Consider the following 20106-nt stretch of genomic DNA (forward strand, 5'->3'; position numbering starts at 1 on the left):
AATGGCCGCCGTCTGTGCGCTCACAAACAGCGAGCATGGCCGACGCAACGCGGCTGATCCCAGCGCTAAAGCACGGCGTTAAGCACAGATATCGTAAGCTCACCACACCGAAAGGGCCGCTCGGCCGCGTAGAAAAAATTAGAGAAACGCTGACTGCTCTGTTCAAGCACGAACGAATTGAGCTGAACCACCCCCGGGCGGACGAAGTGCGAGGATATGCCGAGCGGGTGAGGACGCAATTAAACTCGAAACTCGGTTGGTTTCAAAAGGAAACCACTGCACCGCTTCGTCTGAGATTGCCACCACGTCATGCTTGCCTGTGGCAGTGTGTTCTTGATCACTAAAATGTACCTTGATTAGTAAGGGTGATAATCACTGACCCAGAGGCCAAGGAAAGGCAACAGCGTTTCACCGCTGTTCCTGTGTTCGCTGCTTCTTTAACCGCGCTTAGTATTTAAGCGTTCGCCTTACTAAACACTGTCCGGTATGATGTCAGCAATCGTGTGCAAATATAGCTTGTATGTTTAGTCGGAAAAGTTAGATTTTCCTGTCCTTCCGCAGTTGCGACTTTTGACTTCTTTTGTGTTGGTGTTGTTTTACGAATCATCTTTGTCCCATTTCAATTAAAGTACAAAGATACGCACAATGATTGCGTGTCGCATTCATATCTCTTTTGTGGTGAAACAAGTGAAACAAACAAAATGACCCCCCAGTGTGTCTGGGGGATCTTTTTAGGGGTGTATGTGTTTACACGTTATTGGATTCCTGGACGCACATGCCCGGAAAGCTGTTAGCACACTCCAGCTCGCATGAAACTAGCACGAAATACTGGGCAAGCACTCCAGTGTTTGCGCAGTATTTGGTCTCGGTGTTTTTAGCTGAGCTTACCACGCCATGTGTAGTTTGCCATGGTTTACAATCAAACAAATCAAACCGCAGCGAGGACAGACTGTGAGAGTAGAATTAAGGTGATTTTAAAACAACGAAAACCGTGATCGAAATATGAATTGTTTTCCGCAGCGAGCGCTGCTTGCAGCGATGGAGGGGATAGTTTCAAAAATAACAGCAGAGTGAATCAGGGGGTGGAAAAAGCGTAACAAATGTCACAGAAGTGTTAAGTATTTCTCTCTCCTCTCCGTGGTGATTTATGTAGAGAAAAAATCTACATTAATGCACATCCACCTGCGTAACATCAGCACATATGGAGATTGGAAAACCTTTAAAAGTATACTTTACAGCAAACACCTGACCTTGCCATACTCAGCACCAATCCTGTCTGCCGGTGTCTTGAAAGTACCCTCACAATACTTTGGCCTTGCTTACTGAAAGTAAATGTGTGCACTGCAGCACACTCTGCTTCACAGCATGCAAGGCAGTGATAGTTAAAGGATACTGGCAGCTGTTAGCACACTCACACTGTATACTGTAGCCACTGAAAATTGTGATCTATCTCCCCTGCCATTTCTTTCACGTGCTTTTTTTAATTGCATGCTGTAGGTGTGGCACGCATGCCATATGGATTTTGTTTTAAAACTTAACCCTTTAAAGACGAAGCAGAACACCAGGCAGAAGACTGGTAGTGCTAAGGGTAGCTTTATACTGCTGTGTTATTCAATGAAGCAACCCATGGTGCTAGAACAGCCGATGCAGCGTTTTCGTTGTGCTTCTAACATGATTGGTGCTGAAATTGAGATGCTATTATCCAGCTGATTTCAGAAGCAATTCGATATGGCGACTGCCACACCAGGACCATGGAGCTTGCAGACTACTGGATAAAGGTATGTAGCAACACCTGTTCTTTTTATGCATGTTCATACTACAGGTAGCATTAAAAAAAAAGCCACTGACAACTTGTTTTAATAGCAGCATCGAAGCGCCGGCTGCTGCACGCTTCACAACCTAAGTACCATCTGAAATCCGTGAGAAAGAAGCATAGGTCTCGTTGGGTGTGGTGAAACAAGCTTTCATGATCTCTAGCCAGTGTACAGAAAAACTTTCTTTTTGTGTGTACATGTATGTCAGAAAAAAACATGAGCATGGTGTGATTTGAAATAATGTGGTCCATACCAGGTGTACCAGAAATAAAGGTGCATGGACCATGCACCTTTGCATGGATGAGGCAACTTGAGGTAGTTTGGTCTATACGTAGCACGCAGGTTTCTAGGAAAAGGATGCATAGACCAACTTGATTGGAATAGTTTGAGCTAATGTAACCTGTATACAGCATTCTGAGGACCACAAGAAACATGCAGAGACCGCAATGGGTGTAGTAGTCCAAGTTAATGTCTTCTGTATCATGTATGCTGAGGTCCATGAGAAAGATGCAAAGACCACGTTGTAGAGGTACCTTATTTGCTCGCCAAATGCTGGCACTGTTTTTCATGGAACATTGATGCGAAATTGGGGGGTGCGATAATTACACAGGGAAAGATGTAGGAGAAGATGTTAAAGCTGCCAAATAGAAAAAAATGAAAAATAGTGTCGCTGTAGATAGTTTTCACAAGCTCCACTGTAATCTCACACAAAATACTGGCTGTTTCTATGAAGACTTTATTAATATTTAAAAATAGCCGTTTGGAGCAAACGGACAGCTCCTTCGGCAACATGGCATCAGCGGTAATTACCATGGGATGATGGGTGACACAAGGATGTTAGCCAATAAACTGTTAAACTGTTCAATTCACTGAAAATTGAAGTGAGCTTGACCAATTGACCACGCATTGGGGGCACGTTAAAGATCCCCTGGGGGTCAAAATTAATCCGGAGACTCCCACTACGGCGTGCCTCACAATCGAATCTCTATTTTAGCACATAAGACCCCAGAATTCACATGTGGGGTCTTATGTGAATTCTGGGGTCTGTGAATGTGAATGTGAATTCTCATTCACATTCACATTCACCTGTGGAAATGTGGCATGACGAATTTCAGCTATTGGGGCACACAAAACCGCAACTGGAAGGCTGCAGCATCATCCTCAAGGTGACATTGTCCCTACGCTACCTCGCAGTGGGCAGCCAGCGTGCTGTGACAGCATGTAGAGCACAGTGCCCTGTAGTAGTGCAGAACGTACCCGAATATAATAAAAGGCAGAGCCACTCATCTGTAGCGCTCGGTTGGCAAAATGGAATCCCTGGATGAGAAAAGGGTACACCACATTGCTTTTATGCTGCACAACTTTTTTCCCCTTGCAATTATTGATATTAGGTTGATGCTATGACCACATGAACTGACCTAAAGTGGCTGCATATAAAACGAAAGTGGATAGGTCCACTCGTTATTGAGCCCTCACTTTCATCCAAAGTTTGGTGATGAAGTAAATTGAAAATGTAAACTAACTCTAAGTTTTTTACTTTCATGTTTCAAAATGTGACGTGATTATTACATGGAAGGCAGCAAACATCTGGAGATGCTGTCCAATCATACACAGTGCACTGCTTGTGCTCGTGACCAAAACCTAGTGCATTGCATGCAGGCAACACAAGCAATGTATAGTTTGACGTAGCCGTCAGCATGCCGTGGTTGTAATACACAAAACAGTTATTCCATAGAAGGTGCCGCAGAGTACGTCTGCCTTGAAAAAAACATCGCGTGTGCCATGCTCATAGCCTTGTCGTGAAAAACTAAAAAGGAACACCCTGTATAAGTTTCGTGCATTCACTCCATTTTTTTTTTCCATTGTCTTTCTTGTGGCATGCGCACAGGAGAAGCAGCTGGTGCACAAGCTGTTCAAAGTACTGGCACCGCGCTTTGCGACCTACGAGGGCTCGTACACACGCTTGCACATACTGCCTACGCCCTTCAATGACAAGTTCGAGAGCAAGGAGCCAGGACCCTACTACAAGTACAACTGGGTCGCCCTGGAGCTCAAAGGTAACACGCGCACCATCTAGGCATTGTCGTGGCCACCGCAGAGGTGCCACGCTGGGCCAGTGAGCTCACCCACAAAGAAAGGAGGGCTACACTGGGGACTCACTAAAGGGACATCAAAGACAAGTTGAGTTGTGGCAGAAAGCCGCGCTCCTTCAGTTTTAAGAAAGCCGCTCTTTCTGTGGTATGATGCCGCACACGTTGGAGGTGGCACAGAAACAAAATACAGGGGGCCCCGGAGATCAAATTCCCACACCAACTTGCCGTGACATTTTACAGACTTTTGCAGCGTCTGCTCAGGCCTAGTTAATTTTCTATTGATAAAAATTGACTGCATTGTAGTTGGCAAGTTTCCGAGGCCGGGATCTTGTAGCAATTCCTTCTGTTCAATTCGATGCCACTCTTATCATCTACCATTCACTGCCGGCTGATGCCATTGATAACGTGGGTGGAGCACCGCTCTTATTACTGATGAAGTGCGAAAAGTAATGTTTTTGGCATAGAATTGTTGCTGAATCCTGGCCCAGAGCATTTACTGCACCACAACGGCTCAAGCCCTAATAACAAAAAATGCCCTGAAGAACTTTTCTGACTAATCGTGGAATGACCTCTCTATCAATTCACGTCGCATCATGAATCTTGCGTTGCAAAAAATTTTCAAATCATTCAAGCACAAGTGGAGATAAATGTAGTTAAAGTAAAACCTCATTATAACGAAGTTGGAGGGGGAGTTGTAATTACATTGTTATAACCATTAGTTCGTTATAGCCACTATCCATTTCTATCCACAATTAGCAAGCAAGAGAGGATGTACCCACCACCAAATCTCACAGCAGCCCACCACGTGAAAAAGAAAACGGCCATCGCATGGAAGAAAACAAGCGAAAAAAAGACAGCAAGGAATTGCTACTTTATTCACGCCAAATGGCTCATCACTGATTGATCAACAGCACACCAGCTGGCAGCTCACTTTGCAGAAAAAAAGTCCTTGATAGATTTTTGCCACATCTTCTTCGGGCGAATGATGGCTTTTTCAGCTGCAGCCGCTATTGCGAGTCCGTCCTCGCCGTCATCGTGAGCGCCAAAGAAGTGGCGCAGTAGGTCTGCCGCATCCAGCGCTTGTGCGGGCGTCGGTACATCGGGCTTGCCAATATTAGGGCCCTGGGCTGTCGTTGACCCTTTTATCACTGTCATTAGGCACCCGCGTCACTGCGCACACAATTTCCGCCTCCGTTAGCTCTTCCGTCATCACCGCGTCAGCATCAGCACTGATGTACATGCAGAAGGTGTCGCAGTCAGGCGCAACGCCGGCGGCAAGGGGAGCGTCCCACGACGCTAGAGCTTGGTCGTCCACGGCACCTTCATTGGCAGCAGTACTGAGATCTTCACTGTAACCGGCGCTGCTGACTCCAGATGAGGCATGCCAGAAGCAATTTGCGATCGTGCTTGCCGGTGCAGCCATCCGAGCAGCCTGTGGCATCTTGATCACGATGTGCAAGTTGATCGTGGACTCGTGCTTTCATGCTCATATTGAGCAGAATCCAGTCAATGACACGCTTGCCTTGACTTAAAATTTGTGATAACTACTTGGTTGAGGGGTTGCACAACTGCAGTGCAGTTTGGTGGCAAGAAGCATAGCTCAATGTTTTTGAGCACAACGGCGGTGTGGTGGGCTACACAGTTGTCCAGTACAAGGCATGTCTTCCAGTCCAGCTTGCCCAGCCGCTTTTCCCACTCCCACAGCCATTGTGCGAAAATTTCTCCCGTCATCCAAGCCTTATGGTTGGACATATAACTCACTTGGAGCTTTCGTTTGCCTTTGAAGCATCATGGTGATTCACTTTTGCCGACCACAAAGGCCAGCACCTTTTCTAATCAATCTATGTTGGCGCAAAGCAACACGGTTACGCAGACCTTGCTCTGCTTACCACCCTGACAGCGTTCACCTTTGAGGGCCAAGGTTTCTTGCGGCAGCATCTGATAGAATAGGGCTGTCTCATCCATGTTGAACAAATCCTTGGCACTGTATTTTTTCTAGCAGCTAACGTTTGTCTCCACCAACTCCACTCTTTGCGGTTGGCAGACTGCGCTTCCCCGCTGAGAGCCCTGCTGACGATTTCGTGGCGCTCCTTGAAACGCTGCAGCCAGCCAACGCTCGCCACAAAATCGTCGTGCCCCATAATGCACGCGACGTCCCTCACTTTGCGTTGCAACAGTGGCCCACTCACAGGAATGCCACTTGCACTTGCATCCAAAAACTACTTGAAGACCACCTTCTCTACAGTTTCGAAAGTGGAGGCTCGCAGCTTCTTTCTGTCGCTTTGTACACCACATGCAACAGCAATGGTGACAGCTTCTTTGCTATTCAAAATCGTTGACAGAGTGCTCAACACAATGCCCAAATCTTCGCCCACTTTTTTCTTCGCGCTGGACTCAATGGCTTTCAGCATAGCCACCTTCTGCTCGATTAATGTCGTTTTGCACTTCCGTTTGCCATCGTCCATCACCTTTCTGGTGGCAGGAACTCGCGCGAACGAACTGATAGAAACACTGATATCGTTGATGCGCACGGAGGCAACGACAAGCAACAACACAACCACAGTCGGCGGCGCCCCACGCATGCAGCGTAAGAGCGGCCGCACGGGTCCACCAGTTCCAAGGGAAAGGGGAGGCCAGGAGACGCGCATGGAAGAGTGAACATTGCGCGCTATAAGACATTGACCTGACAGGTACCAAAATGGTCAGTAAATGCTCGTCGTGGAAAAAAAAAATTGCCTACGATTACGTTACTTTCTAATGCGAAATTTTAGCGCAGCTCTTCAGCTTTTTCGGCTTTTCTATGTACTGAGGCAAATAATTCTAGCAAGACTTGTATGTACAGTTACAACTTCTTATTCTTCACTTCTTCAAGGAACACTCCCCTGCCAGTTCTTACTTGTCATGAAGGTAGCTTTGTGGTCGGAGAAATAGATGGATATATGCGAGATTTGCTGCATCGATGCCTGGATCGGCGTAGCGCACCTCTGGATTCTGGCGGTGACGGTGCTGGGTCTCTGCTCGGGCAGCTCGTTTAGCAGCAATGGCAGATGGACTTGCACCGGCTGCCTCGCTCATGGCTCAGAAAGAACTGGCTGAGAATAAACTAATTATATAGGCAGACAGATTATATTATAATATTCGTCTGTGAGACTCGGACAAGCCGTGTGGTGCGGAACATTTCGCACCAGCCGCCGTAAATGGAGCTAAGCTTGGTGCAGCTGCCTTGATTATTGGAAGCTTGCGGGAGGCAGCGCATAGGAACATTGTGCGGCAAAGAGATAGCAGCGACTGACTGATGCCACTGACGCTGCTAGCGAGTCAACTGAAGGTGGCTTTGTGTTTCGGCTTGGGAAGCGCGCATCGTGATCTGCTGATACCGAGCCGGCGCTTCGGCAACCGGAGAACACCGCCCGCTCTTGCGTGGTCACCGCCACGGAGGAGAGGAGGGGGGGAAGGGGTACACGCAATGGCGAACGGCGGCAGCTATGCATTTAGGCTTGGGCAGCAGCACATCATGAAGATCAGCTGCCACCAAGCCGGCACTCTGATTGCCGCCGCACATGTGTAGCATTAGAGGAGGAGCGAAGAGAGCAAGGCTCGCACCACACGCTAGAGATGGCGCCAGGAGTGCACGCAGCTAGAGCAGTGCACTGGCCCCAGCTACAGAGCTGGTTATGGCGAGTCACAACGGCGCCGCGAAATGCAGGAACGGGTGCCAAAAGGCTGCGCTCTAAAGAAAAGTCCGTTATACCCATTGCGATGAAATTTTGAAACGAGGTTTTCAATACATGGGCATCTATTGGAATTTCAAAGGGAATCACAATTGCTTTGTTATATCTATTCTTTCATTGTAATGAGGTTTTACTGTATCTGGCCGGTCGCTGGCTTTCTCTCTCCTTTAATTTCCACCAACACGCTAGAAATTGCACAGGGGAGACTGCACGGGAGTACAGCCCCGCTGGCCCCGCCCAAGTGGTTGAACATCTCGACGGTGAGTCGGCTTATGGCGACTGCAGTATCTACGCTACGCTTGCACTGTTTATAGGGCTAATTTGCATTAGTATTCAGCACTCAACTTACATTTAAGCACCTGAAACTTAAGCCAAGACCACCCTTACGCCAGTGCGAGCTTACTTCCGGCGAACGTTGCTTTCGGCCACTTCCGGTTAGGCACCTTGGCAGACCCCGTTTTGTATTATGCTATTAATAAAGCTTCCAAATGCACAAGTCTGAAGTGCAGCGTCCATCACTGAGCCAATGTGCACATTGCCAACGTACTTGCACGTGTGAAGATGACGTATCATTCAAGCCTTGGAAACCATATGATTGCCATAGAGATAAAAGTGCACAAGAAAATGTGCTGCCCATGCCACTTGGTACAAGAAAAAACAGCCACGTGCACCATAGCACAGAGTCATGACCATCATTGCTATGGTAACAGTGACCAAAAGTGTGTGTTGCCAACAGTACCTGTAATTTGCTGCCGAGAGGGAAAACACAATAGTGAAGTCAGGTGACATACGTAGCACTGTAGGTGGGGCACACCGTAACCGGTGCCGCCATCACTCCTTGGGAACAGAGGACGTTGAGGAGGAGTGAGAAAGAGAAATGTTGCTTTTTATTGAGAAAGTATTTCGGTGATGTATTCCTGCAATGCACAGTACTCGTCCCAGGACGTTTGTGAGGTTCCAAATCTAATGGAGAAGGCCAGCTGCAACGAAATTGCGTAAAAAGCATAACTTAATATGGTGCAGACATAGGGGAACCTCCACGCAACATGTGACATTTAAAATGCTGAAACCAAGAGAAACACTGCCATTGCCGCTTGTTGGAAGTGACACAGGACCTAACGCGCAGCTCCTCGGAATGACCTCGGCAATCTCGAGGTGCTGCATAGCGTAAATACCGCGGCTATCGCGGGGTGCTGAGACGAGCCCTCATCCCCTGTGAGACGCTCAGACTGCCGCATGCTGTACCGCTTGCTGGCCATTATGGTTCTCCAGACATGGCTACAAGAGCCAGTCCGAGCGCCCGCAGCACACTGAAAAATCTCGGGCACGGCGTGCTGTGACTTATATCATAGCAGCACCATAACATGCATGCTTAATCTGATTAGGTGCTTTTCAAAGGCTGCTAACAAAAAACTATACAATTACCATCTCTGCGGCTTTGCCAAGATGGGTTCAGTGGTATATATGACTCATTTATAACAAATTTAGCCAAAGTGACTGCTTCGTTCCAGTTAAGCTATTGGTTAAAATGAAACACCTGGTATGTTTGTGTCCAGCATGAAAAGATCCCTGGTAAACATGTTTCGTTCTGTCCCTCTCTGCTTCCTTGCAGGCAACCCGTACCCTCCGATGCCTGGAATGGTGGCTCCCAACCCGCACTTCCTCCCAAATGTGTTGCTCTCAGAGGCACGCAAGGAGATACACCGAATGCAGTTCCCAGAAAAGGCTGCGCCTCTCCCACCACCCGAACCTGGGACGTCATTGGTGACCCAGAGGTCAGCTTCCAGGCCCGCTACTCCAATTGGGGGCACCCCTCCCTCCAAGTAGATAGCGTTATGATGTAAATAAACTGTGATAGTGTTTAGTATGTTAGCTCTCTCGTCTTAAGCACATTCAGGCAGGTCCGTGTAGCTGTCTGTTCCCAAATATTGCCATAGCAACAGACACACACCTCAGCACCTAAACACGTTGGCTGTGAGGCACAGCTGACTGGCAGTGTCAAATACAATGCGCAGCACATCGAAGAGGTGGCTACTCCAACTGTTGGGTGCTGTCAGCATCTGCTGTACATAATCGTTGGTGTAACCAGTTGTAAGTAGGATCCCATATACACACACTGAGGAAACATTTTGCGCTACCGCTTATGGTATCTAAATACATGGGAATGGAGGAATTGTGCCACTTGTGCCGCTACTGGTGCTTTCGTCGTTATCTTCTTCCACAGCTGGCACAGATGCCGCCCATCATACCAGCGTTCCCATACTGCCCCTCCCTCTGCGAAGGCTCTGACGACACTGGCCCACTGCCAGTTAGTGCGGTGATTTCAGTCTCAAATTCCTTGCCTCAACATAACGCGAAATCAAGACACGTATCCAGGTGTGGCCAAATTTCGCATGAGGGAATATCGTAATCGTCGCACATTTTTTTAATGCATTGTCTCTATGGGGAGTTCGCTGTGGCTGCACTAATCCGCTGTAAAACTCATGACATCGGAAATAAAGGGACATATAACCGAGCTTCAACTGTAGGCGAATAAATTTATCTGATCTGATACTCGGTATTTGTATCTTAAGATACTCCAATACTTTAGATAAATCCTCTTCATAGCTCCACTGCATTTATAGTTGGCTCGCAAATCTCGTAACTCTTGCCACGAGATCACATCCCTTTGGAATTTCTTCTTTTAACCACTAACATTCTTACTGCAGTCTAGAAGAATACGATATTGTCCTTAGGAAGAAGCACTAGCTCAGGGCCAGCTCAGAAGTACAATAAAACCTTGTTACTCCGTACCCGCTTAAACAGTAGTTTCGTTTTAAAAGTTTTAAAGTCAAATCCCCGACTCAACGGCCATCGAACATAATGTGTTTTGTATCTGCATAAACCGTACCGGCTTATTGCGTGTGTATTGGTTAGCACGTAGTGTTTCCACTTTCCATCGCGAAGTCACGGCGCTATGGCGGCCCGGCAGAACAGCAAGCCTCTGAGATGAGAACGGCCTCCAAGCGCAAACGAAGAGGGCGCTTGGAAGGGGTGAAGCCACTTCAGTGTCAACACCATTACGGCGCCATGCCAGAGTCAGAGCGTTGTGGCCCATGTTATGGTGTCATGCAAGCTAGGGCAAAAACCGGCTATTCAGCATAGAAGAAAAATTTTACGTAGTTCATACTGTCGAACGTGGCACAAAGAAATCGGTGCTGGCATGCGAGAGAGATCTACCATTCACTACAGAGTGTGGCATTTGGAATGCGAAGGAGAAGTTGGTGAGCAATGCTGCTGCGACCGCATAAATACGTCTGCTACGAAGTTCGACTTTTCAAGGTACGACTTTATGCCATCGGTACCTCTGTTATTGCCGAAGTGTTGCCTAACGACAGTGATGAAGATGACACGGAAAGTGACATCACGGGCAACTCAGGCCCAATAGTGGCAGATGCTGTGCATTACGTCAGCCTCATGGGGGTGTTTGCCAAGAAGAGGAGACTGGCGGAAAAGCTGGCTCATAGCTTGAGTGAGTTTGAGGCCACTGTCTTCGCTGCTAGCCTGCCGCGGCATCAAACAAAAATAATATACTTTTGTCACGCAAAGTGACTAAATACTGCATGTTTTCTGCCCTTTTATCGCATTCTGTCATAGTTCCGTTATTGACAGGGAAGTGTGTGATCGCACGCTATTTCGGTTAAGCAGTACTACTGTTTAGTACATACTTTTTCCGAGCTCCAGCTAACTATGGTTTAATGAAGTTTCACTGTACATGTAAAACATAGAAATGTTCTCATTAGACAAATGAATTGGTGGTTGCATTTCATGGGGAAGGCTGAATTGTACTCTAATGTAGTGAGCAGAATTGTTTGATTCAGAGTTGCATACTCATTTTATAAATAATGGTATTATTAATTGCCACACACTGTTTAAAACTTCATAACTTAGCACCAAAACACATATCGCAGATCTATAAGTAGCATCTGCTAAAGCATTTTAGGCGGACAGCTGTGCTGTATGATTTTAACGTGATTGCATTAAGGAGTTCATGTCGCTGAATGTCTGCATCCGGCATCGGTGTCGTACGTCATCTCGGCAAAAAGATTTTTGAATCGCCCATACCCAGGCCATCTATGTGACACAAGCAATTTACTAAACTGATTGAATTTCTCAAGCTAGAATACTTGGAAAAATTGTAAACTACGAATACACAGAACCTACAGACATGACAGCTTTCGGATTGTAATTTGACTATCCGAGAAAACATAATTCTGTTACGTGAAAACTCATAGAAACCTTTTTTCCAGCATTTCTACAATTCACAGACCGGCCACTGCGACTGCCATTTGCACGCTCCGACACGCGGATGTCTCAGGCGCCACAAAGTGGCACGCTTGGTTCCCTGCGACACCTCCAGCTGGCACTTACCTCCGCCACATCGCAGCCCACGCAAGAGGCTATGTTTCTACCACAAAGCCCCCATTTATGCATAGCGTTCGTGGCCAGTGTTCTCCGGTACACATTACGGTTACATACATTCTAGTTGCCAGGAAGCATGAGAAGCAGCCGGGGATTTTTGAATGCTATCATATTCCACTCTTAAAGGCGAAACTTAAGCGTCCTCCAAATTTTTTTAGATTAGGTGAACTTGTTACAATGTTTACAAAGGCTACACATTAAGGCCAAACTACATGTACATGTGCCAGCGCCTGAAAACTCGTGTCCACGCGCCTCACTCATGCGCTGATGGTGCACGACAGCTCGTACGCATCGAAGCGTGGCACGTGCACAGATAACCAATGTGTGTGCAGGCTAATGGTAAATTCGGCATATCGTACCAGTGTGCAGTGGGGCGCCCTGATGGGCTGTTCATCCAATCTTGGTCGCACCAAAGCGCCCCGGTGCGTATTGGTGTGATTTGCTGAATTCACCATAAGAAACAGCATTGTTCAACATGGCGGCACCCATGGCTCCCACTTCAGCATGAATTCTCAAATGGCTACTTTCTCACTCGTGTTGATCGCCAGGAACTATATTGAAATGAGCTTTCACTTCCTTTATACTCACCTGAAATGTTATGAGCGCATAGCGCGCCCAATTCTTGAGATCGTTCTGCGATTCCGGCGCCCACAGGCCCAATGAAACATGTCCTCATAGACACAACAGGATTATGGTGGCTAGAGAGGTAGGTGTGTCGACCGACCTATACAGAAAGACATACATGACCAACCCATCTGGAGCATAGTTTGCCATTTCTCCACATCATGACGCAAAAGTGGCGCTGCACTCAGTACAATGGTTCTCAGCGGGGCATGTTGTCTGGTACTTGTGGCAGACGGCACGTAACAAATAAAGCACACAGAGTGAAAAACTGTAATCTGTAGTCGTTAGTTTGTGCAATGAGGAAATACAGGTCTCTGTTATTGCGTGTTTGCAAATTGCTAAGATATGTTGAAACTTATACGACGAAAAGGTGAGCGGCATGGTTAGAGGAAGCTCGCCTCGGATGGCGAATAAGCAGAGTCTGCACCAAACAGTGGCTGTATTTCTGCTTCAGAGAAGACCAACAAGCACACTTATTTCTTTGCTCTGAACTATACATCACGGTGCCTAAAGCAGCATTATTCTCGGCGCTGAAAAGAGCAGCTGCGGACACCACTTGTGGGCGAAGGACGCTTTAAGAACAGTTCCTCAAGCGCGATTCACCCACGTTGTGGAAATATTTACCAAAAATGCAGTAATATGGCGCTTCCGCTCAGTGCTATAATAAGATGCCCAAGAAAATATGAGAGAAAATTTTTTGGGACTGTGGTCACACAATGTGATTATGATCGCAAATCCTCGGAGAGATAAGGGCAACAAGCTGCGAATGAACCCTGCACAAATTACGACGTCCCTCAGAGTTCCCTCTAGTAATTATCGTATGAAACTCTGTGGCCAAGGTTCACGGCTTTAAAGATGAACACGGTAAAGGGGAGTAAACCTACAGTGTATAAGAGACAGCTGGGCTTACATAGTTGATACATACACCCTAGAGCAAAAGCAGGGTTTCCATTCCCTATTACGCCCTGTTACGCTGCTGCCTAATCGTGGCGGCATCCATGTTGAGACTCGAGGGATCCCGATGATTCCAGATGGCGAACTCCTGACAAAATTAGACGCAGCTTCTGTGAAATAACCTGTCAACAAGTATTATTACAGATTGCGTCGCTTTAAACACCGTGGTGGTGCATAGAGGGATGTGCGAAAGCGGGTCTGAGTTACTAAGGTGAGTGTAATAAGTGTGATAAAACATTGTTCTCGTGCATACTGTTCTTGTGGCTTCGAATTCTGTTTCGAAGCTTCTGCAGGCATATTTTCATTGACGGGATCTCCACTGTAAAGTGTACTCAACGTACTTGATGTCTGCAGTGAAACCTATTTGTGTTAAAGCTTGTAAATGGTTTATTTGCAACCCTTCATCTTGTGCTCTCAATGGCGTCTGTCCGAGTATGGCCAAAACATTGCCACGGTAACTTATGCGCCGGCGCAACTGAAGACCTCCACACTTATGGAAACAGCCTTGATATGGTTCTCTGCAGCATCTAGGCACATTAATATGATGTTCTGTTCACCAAATGTGGCCATAGCAGCAAACACACCCCTACAACTGCCAAGTACAATGGTTGGGCATAGCTGACTTGAAAAAGTATACTGACGAAGTTATTGTGTAGTTTTTCTTGTCTTGTGATCAAACAGTAGTTGTCAACCCACTTTATTTATTTATTTATTTATTTATTTACTTATTTATTTATTTATTTATTTATTTATTCATTCATTTATTTACTTGTTTATTCATGGATACAGTGATCCCGAAGTGAGATCATAGCAGGTGTGATACATAAAAGAAGTGTTTACATAAGAATGCACAAACATGATAAAATAAAAACAGTAGGTAAATAATAGTGCATGAATATAAGAAATTGCTAAATGTCAAAAGCAGAAAATTAATTAATAGCACAAATGATTTAGGGACAAAACAGCAAACCCTAAATAAAACCAAAAAGGCAGAACAAGACCAGATAACACTGCACACGTAAAAAACCCTAAATAGCTAAAGAAAAAAGGCACACGCAAACATAAGTAATACTGCTCAAAGAATTATTGTAAATATTATGTGGAACTAAAGGTGTTCTTGTAAAATAATGTAGTTGTCTGGTAGCATAGCCTTCAGAGTAAGTGATATGTGATGTATCTATGTTATCGTTTCACTAGCTCGTAATAGAACTTTAGTTGACAAATTAGATTTCTGTTGATAACTGAAGGTAACCCACTTTGCTTGATGAATTCAGTAGCTGACGCACGCCTGTAAGAACTACAAATATATTGTACTACCTTTTCTTTTGTATCCTTTCCAGTTTGTTGATGTTTGTCTTTGAGTACAGGTCCCGAATAGGTACTGCATGTTTAAGCATAGGACATATAATAGACTTATATGCAAGGAGACATACAGCAGGCGTGGATAACTTTAAAGAGTGTCTCAACAAAAACTATTAGTCTGTCATTCGAAAAATTATTAGTCTGATGCCTCAATTCCTCAAGTGTGTGGCAAATAAATCATCACTTCATATCTTTATGAGACTAATCCAACATGCACAATATCCCTGTAAAATATACGTATGTCCTGTAATTTTCATATCCAATAATTCCATGTGATATATGGCAACATATAAGGGCTTTGTATGTGATCCCCACATATCCGTATGGAATTATTGGACATAGGGATTCTTGGGGAACATCTTTTTTTTTTTTTTCGATGAGGAAGTGCAGCATAACATTTGGGGTTGAAGCAGGCCCAGTGGTTACATCAATCAAATTGGAGGCAGTGGTCGTGCAGTATCACCAACCAGTAGTACACAGCACAGTGGCACAGCACAATCCAGTGCAGTTGCTGGAGGCCACACTGTGACCATGTCACCAAAAGCTGAGTGTACTGATCAGCAGGTGAGATAATAGCTATGCGGCATTGCTTGGGGTTTTGCAATGTATTTCCAGATTGACCAATATGTTTGCGCGAATCCAGTATTTGTGTACGTGACGCGAGTACAGTGAACTAGAATTAATGTAGGTGCATGTGTGAGACGACAGCAACAAGATGACGACGACGGTAACGACGGCTGCATGATTTCTACAAACGATTGACGTGATGTGAACGAGCGACGTGGAGGCGCGAGAGGGGTTGGAAACGCAGAAACTAAATGCTCACTGACGGCAGCATGTGACATCACTTTGAGGACACAAACGGGTAACTCGACGATTTATTTATTTCACGATACTGTCAATCCCGATAGGGATTATTACAGGAGTGGGCACATGGTCATCAAAAAAGTACAATATGAGCAAACACTGAACAAACAAGGAGTTAGAATAGAAAAACATGGACACTTACATTTATTGAGTAACACATTGGTCTTCACACATTTCTTCTTGCAAAATAAATAAATAAAACACTAAGTTGTGATCGCTACTGTTTCTTCTAAATGATTTGTTAATGTTCTAACGTGGGCTGGGCAGTAATAGCAGGGTTTAAGCAGTTCCACTCTCGTACAGCACGCGGAAAGAATGAAAAGAAGAAAGTATTGTTGTTACAAAGAAATTCTTCTAGCGTGAAAGCATGCTTATGCCAAGTCGTTCTGGTGTGTTTGTACTTTAGAAAGGCGGCGGGATCCAACTTCAGCGCACTGTGTAATACTAACTCTAGGAACTTTAATCGTTAACCCTTAGCTCGAATTTCGAGGGTAGCGAGACCTGCGCAAGAAAGAAGTTCGGTTGGTAAATCTGTGCGTTTAAAACGATTATAGATAAATCGGGCAGCTTTTCTTTGTATGCGTTCCAGCGTATGAATGTGGTTCTTGGAATGTGGAAACCATACTATGTTGGCATATTCGAGTGCCAGTCTGATAAGGCTGACGTAAGCAAGCTGCTTTGTCTGGCTGGTGGAATGCAATAAGGTGCGCTTGAGGTAGAACAGTTTGTTCAGGGCTTTTTTAGCTACGTACTGTATGTGCACATTCCAGCTGAGGTCGGATGAGATGATTATGCCTAAGTGTTTATACTGAGCGACGCTTTGGAGAATAGTACCGTTGAAACCATATGGGAACTGCAGACATGATTTTTTGTTTGTGACCGACATGCAGACAGTTTTGTCGGAATTTATTTGTCGGATGACAGTGCATGCAGCACAACCTGAAGCCCCTGCCCGTTTATAGCCATACAGGGAGCGCAGACTACTTGCCTTGGCTGAGCCATGATGACGCTACCATAGTGGAATTTGATGCAGCATTGCCGTACTCGGGCACTATGTGTACCAGAAGAGCGCATGCTTGTATGTTTGATTAGTGGCCGTGACGAGCCGTGAAATTTCGGTATCAGCTTCCAGATGAACAAGGAGGTGGCACGTTGGTGCTCAGAAATCAACACTCATGGGAAACTTTCAATGACTGTTTGAACAGATGCGACCATCACTCGGCGTTCCGCTGCCAAGATGCCAGGATCTTACTACGCGTGCCACCAGGCTCGAGCGCCAGTAGCACATGAGAATCAGAGGTGAGAGTAGGATTATAAATCTGGAATGACAATGCAGCAACCATCACGGCATCAAACACGAGCACATGGTTATCTGCCCAAGTTCGTAGACAACTTAGTCCACTGGATCGGCATAAGTTTTTGTCGTGGTAATGTCATGCTGTGTATGCATGAATGCATCTCATGAATTAGCCTCATTCTTGTCATCCATGTCGTGACATTCATGGAAGTCACGGCTCGACATAAAGACAATGGAATTCATGCCAATCATTTTATGACATACATGGCACGACGTGTCACTAATGTCATGCCTGCATGTCATAACATGCATGTACAAAACGTCAATTAAAGAAAGGCATGTCATGGCATGATTGTCATTAATGTGATTTCCATTTTCTAACATGTTATATATCAGGACATCCATGACATTAATGAAGCGGCATGACATGATATAATTGTAACGAATGACATAAATGACATGAGGTGATGGCACTGTGGTCATTTATTTAAAGGAATATGTATCAGGGCTATTCGTTGCGAGACGTGTGCATGACATGAATGATATACCCATACATGTCCTGTCATTAATGTCATGTCCTGCAATTCATGGCAGTTTATGTCATGACATGCATTTCATTCATGTGATGGAATTGCCGACCATGAAATTATGACACTGGTGTGGCATCAATGGTATGACGACTGCATGATGACCATCAGATGACGACAGAGTGCCAACGATGGTGTGATGATGGGATGATGATGCTGGAGTGATGATGATGGTATGAAGACGACAGTGACAGTGCGCCAACCATGAAATAAGAACACTCGAGTGAAGATGGCATGATGATGGTGTGATGATAACATTATGCTGATGCTGGAATGATGCCAGTTTTACGACAACGATGGTATGACAAAGGGAATGACGGAGCATGACAAAAGTAGAATCACTATAAGAAAATGGCTATGATGGAATGACCACGATGGCAAAATTCCAACTCTGTGATGACAATGACAACTCAAAGATGCTACTGTGTTGACGACGCTATGACAATGCATTGGCAGAGTGGAAGTGGTGGAAAGATGACGGTGACATGACACTAAGCGAATGATCACACTAGCATGATGGCATCAAATGACAACGATGGCTCATTGGTGTTCAAACTCACGTCTGTGCTTATGTGCATCACTTGTCATGGCAGGCCACCTTAATTCACACTATAGCTGACACTAGTTTGAAATATTTCTGGTACTGACAGATTGGGTCGCCTTAATTAGCACTATGTGTGGTGTTTGCTCAATGTCTGGTATCCTGGGGCCACCCTAATTAGCACTATATCCTTTGTTTGCACTACATCCAGTACCAGCCAATCAGGCCAGCTTAATTTGCATTATATCCAGTGTTTGTTAGCACTATATCCGGTGTTTGCACTATGTATGGTATTGACCAATCATGCAAGACTGTAGCTAGCAGCCAGCAGGGATGTAATCGTTACAGTGATGATTGCACAATGATGATTGCACAATGATGACATTATTTTCGCTATGACCCACACATATGGCAAGAGCCCCCTCAATTCACAGTACATTTCGTGTTTGTTTGCACTATGTCCGGTACCTACCTGCCGCCAAAAACAGAGGCCAGGAGCCAACAGGGATGACAATGGTATGACGACGACCTGATGACGGGACTACTTTCAGTATGACTCATATATTCGGCATGACATCAGCCAGCAGCAGCGGTAAGGTCACCCTAGTCACCCACTTGCCCTAATAGGGGAGAGGTGAGAGTTGCTTCACATTAACAGGGAAGAGACAGCAGAGGACCAGGCTCACCTCTTGTCAAATGCAGAGAAGTGAAGGAGAAATACATGGCTTGTGAAGGTGGTGCACGGGAAACTTCTGGCCGCACGGTCATTTGATGAACAAATTAATGTACAGAAGAAATGAAATGAACAGAAGTGACAGCATTGCTGTTGTCTGTCATCCGTATATTAGTACCTATCTTTATTGATAAAGCCTATAAAAAGATGGCAAAGCTGCATAACAGAGTTCTCGCACCCTTACATAAGTCCTAGGGGCAGAACTACCTAAAATTTACATCAGTCTTTACTTCTATACTTTCTGCTATGTATATGTGATGCATATATATATGTATATATCAGTGAACTTCTTTATTGTTACTCAATGTCTTGTGCACCTGAAATATACTTGAGACATAGCAAACAGTTTGCTATACCCAATTCTCTTGAAATATCCTTCAGTATTCTGTGCCAGCTCTACTGCGCCAACTCGGCTGTGCACAATATGTCCTTGCATCCTTGATACCACCCGTGGCACCACACGCTGCTTCCAGCGGCTTTATAAACACCATTGTAGAACTCCCCTCTGCTACTTCACTGTAAAAATTAGGACTGACATCTGCATTAGTACAACTTTCTTCGCTGGGCTATCACTGCTGAATCTTCAAATGCTTCTGTGACCTCTACCCATCTCGTCCGACACCACATCAGCAATGGAAAATTTGCAGGTCTTTGACTGTACCAATTCTACTTCATGAACGTACTGCCTGCCATTGCCTCCAAAATATATATCCGCATACACCAGCACTCTGCATCATGCATGCCTAAAGCCCTACGCACACTGCCCAAGAGCGCAAGTGTTTGCACTGCGGCATAAAAGAGTGAAGCATGTTGTATGTATGCTAATGTCCCAGCAGGGATCTGTGGTGTGCGCCATAGACCCACAGATGGTGGTCAAGTGGGTGGCTTGAGTGTAGTCCCACTTTTGACAGGTAGTGGCGCTTTGATGGGCATTATCCGGGACAACTCCCCAAGGGGTGCAGTAGGTTTGCAAGAACAGCGGGGTCAGAGCAGGAGGGACCAGTCGTGCCAAGGCTGACCGACGGTGTGGAGCCCATGGATT

At 45.6% G+C, this 20106-nt stretch overlaps 1 protein-coding gene across 2 annotated transcripts; it reads left to right on the forward strand.

Annotated features, from left to right (window-relative positions):
- The first annotated feature begins 10 nt into the window (after window positions 1-10).
- On the forward strand, window positions 11-9510 carry mRpL17 (mitochondrial ribosomal protein L17). Of its 2 annotated transcripts, XM_075695172.1 has the most exons (5): window positions 11-227; window positions 1707-1778; window positions 3703-3871; window positions 7828-7898; window positions 9251-9510. In XM_075695172.1, the coding sequence occupies exons 1-5, from the start codon at window positions 36-38 to the stop codon at window positions 9404-9406; spliced, it is 660 nt and encodes a 219-aa protein (XP_075551287.1). In that variant the 5' UTR covers window positions 11-35; the 3' UTR covers window positions 9407-9510. The 2 variants fall into 2 exon arrangements, with proteins under 2 accessions (XP_075551287.1, XP_075551288.1); XM_075695173.1 differs by lacking the exon at window positions 7828-7898.
- The last annotated feature ends 10596 nt before the right edge of the window (window positions 9511-20106 follow it).

This window comes from Dermacentor variabilis, chromosome 6 (assembly GCF_050947875.1).
Source record: "Dermacentor variabilis isolate Ectoservices chromosome 6, ASM5094787v1, whole genome shotgun sequence".
Classification (NCBI taxonomy): domain Eukaryota; kingdom Metazoa; phylum Arthropoda; class Arachnida; order Ixodida; family Ixodidae; genus Dermacentor; species Dermacentor variabilis.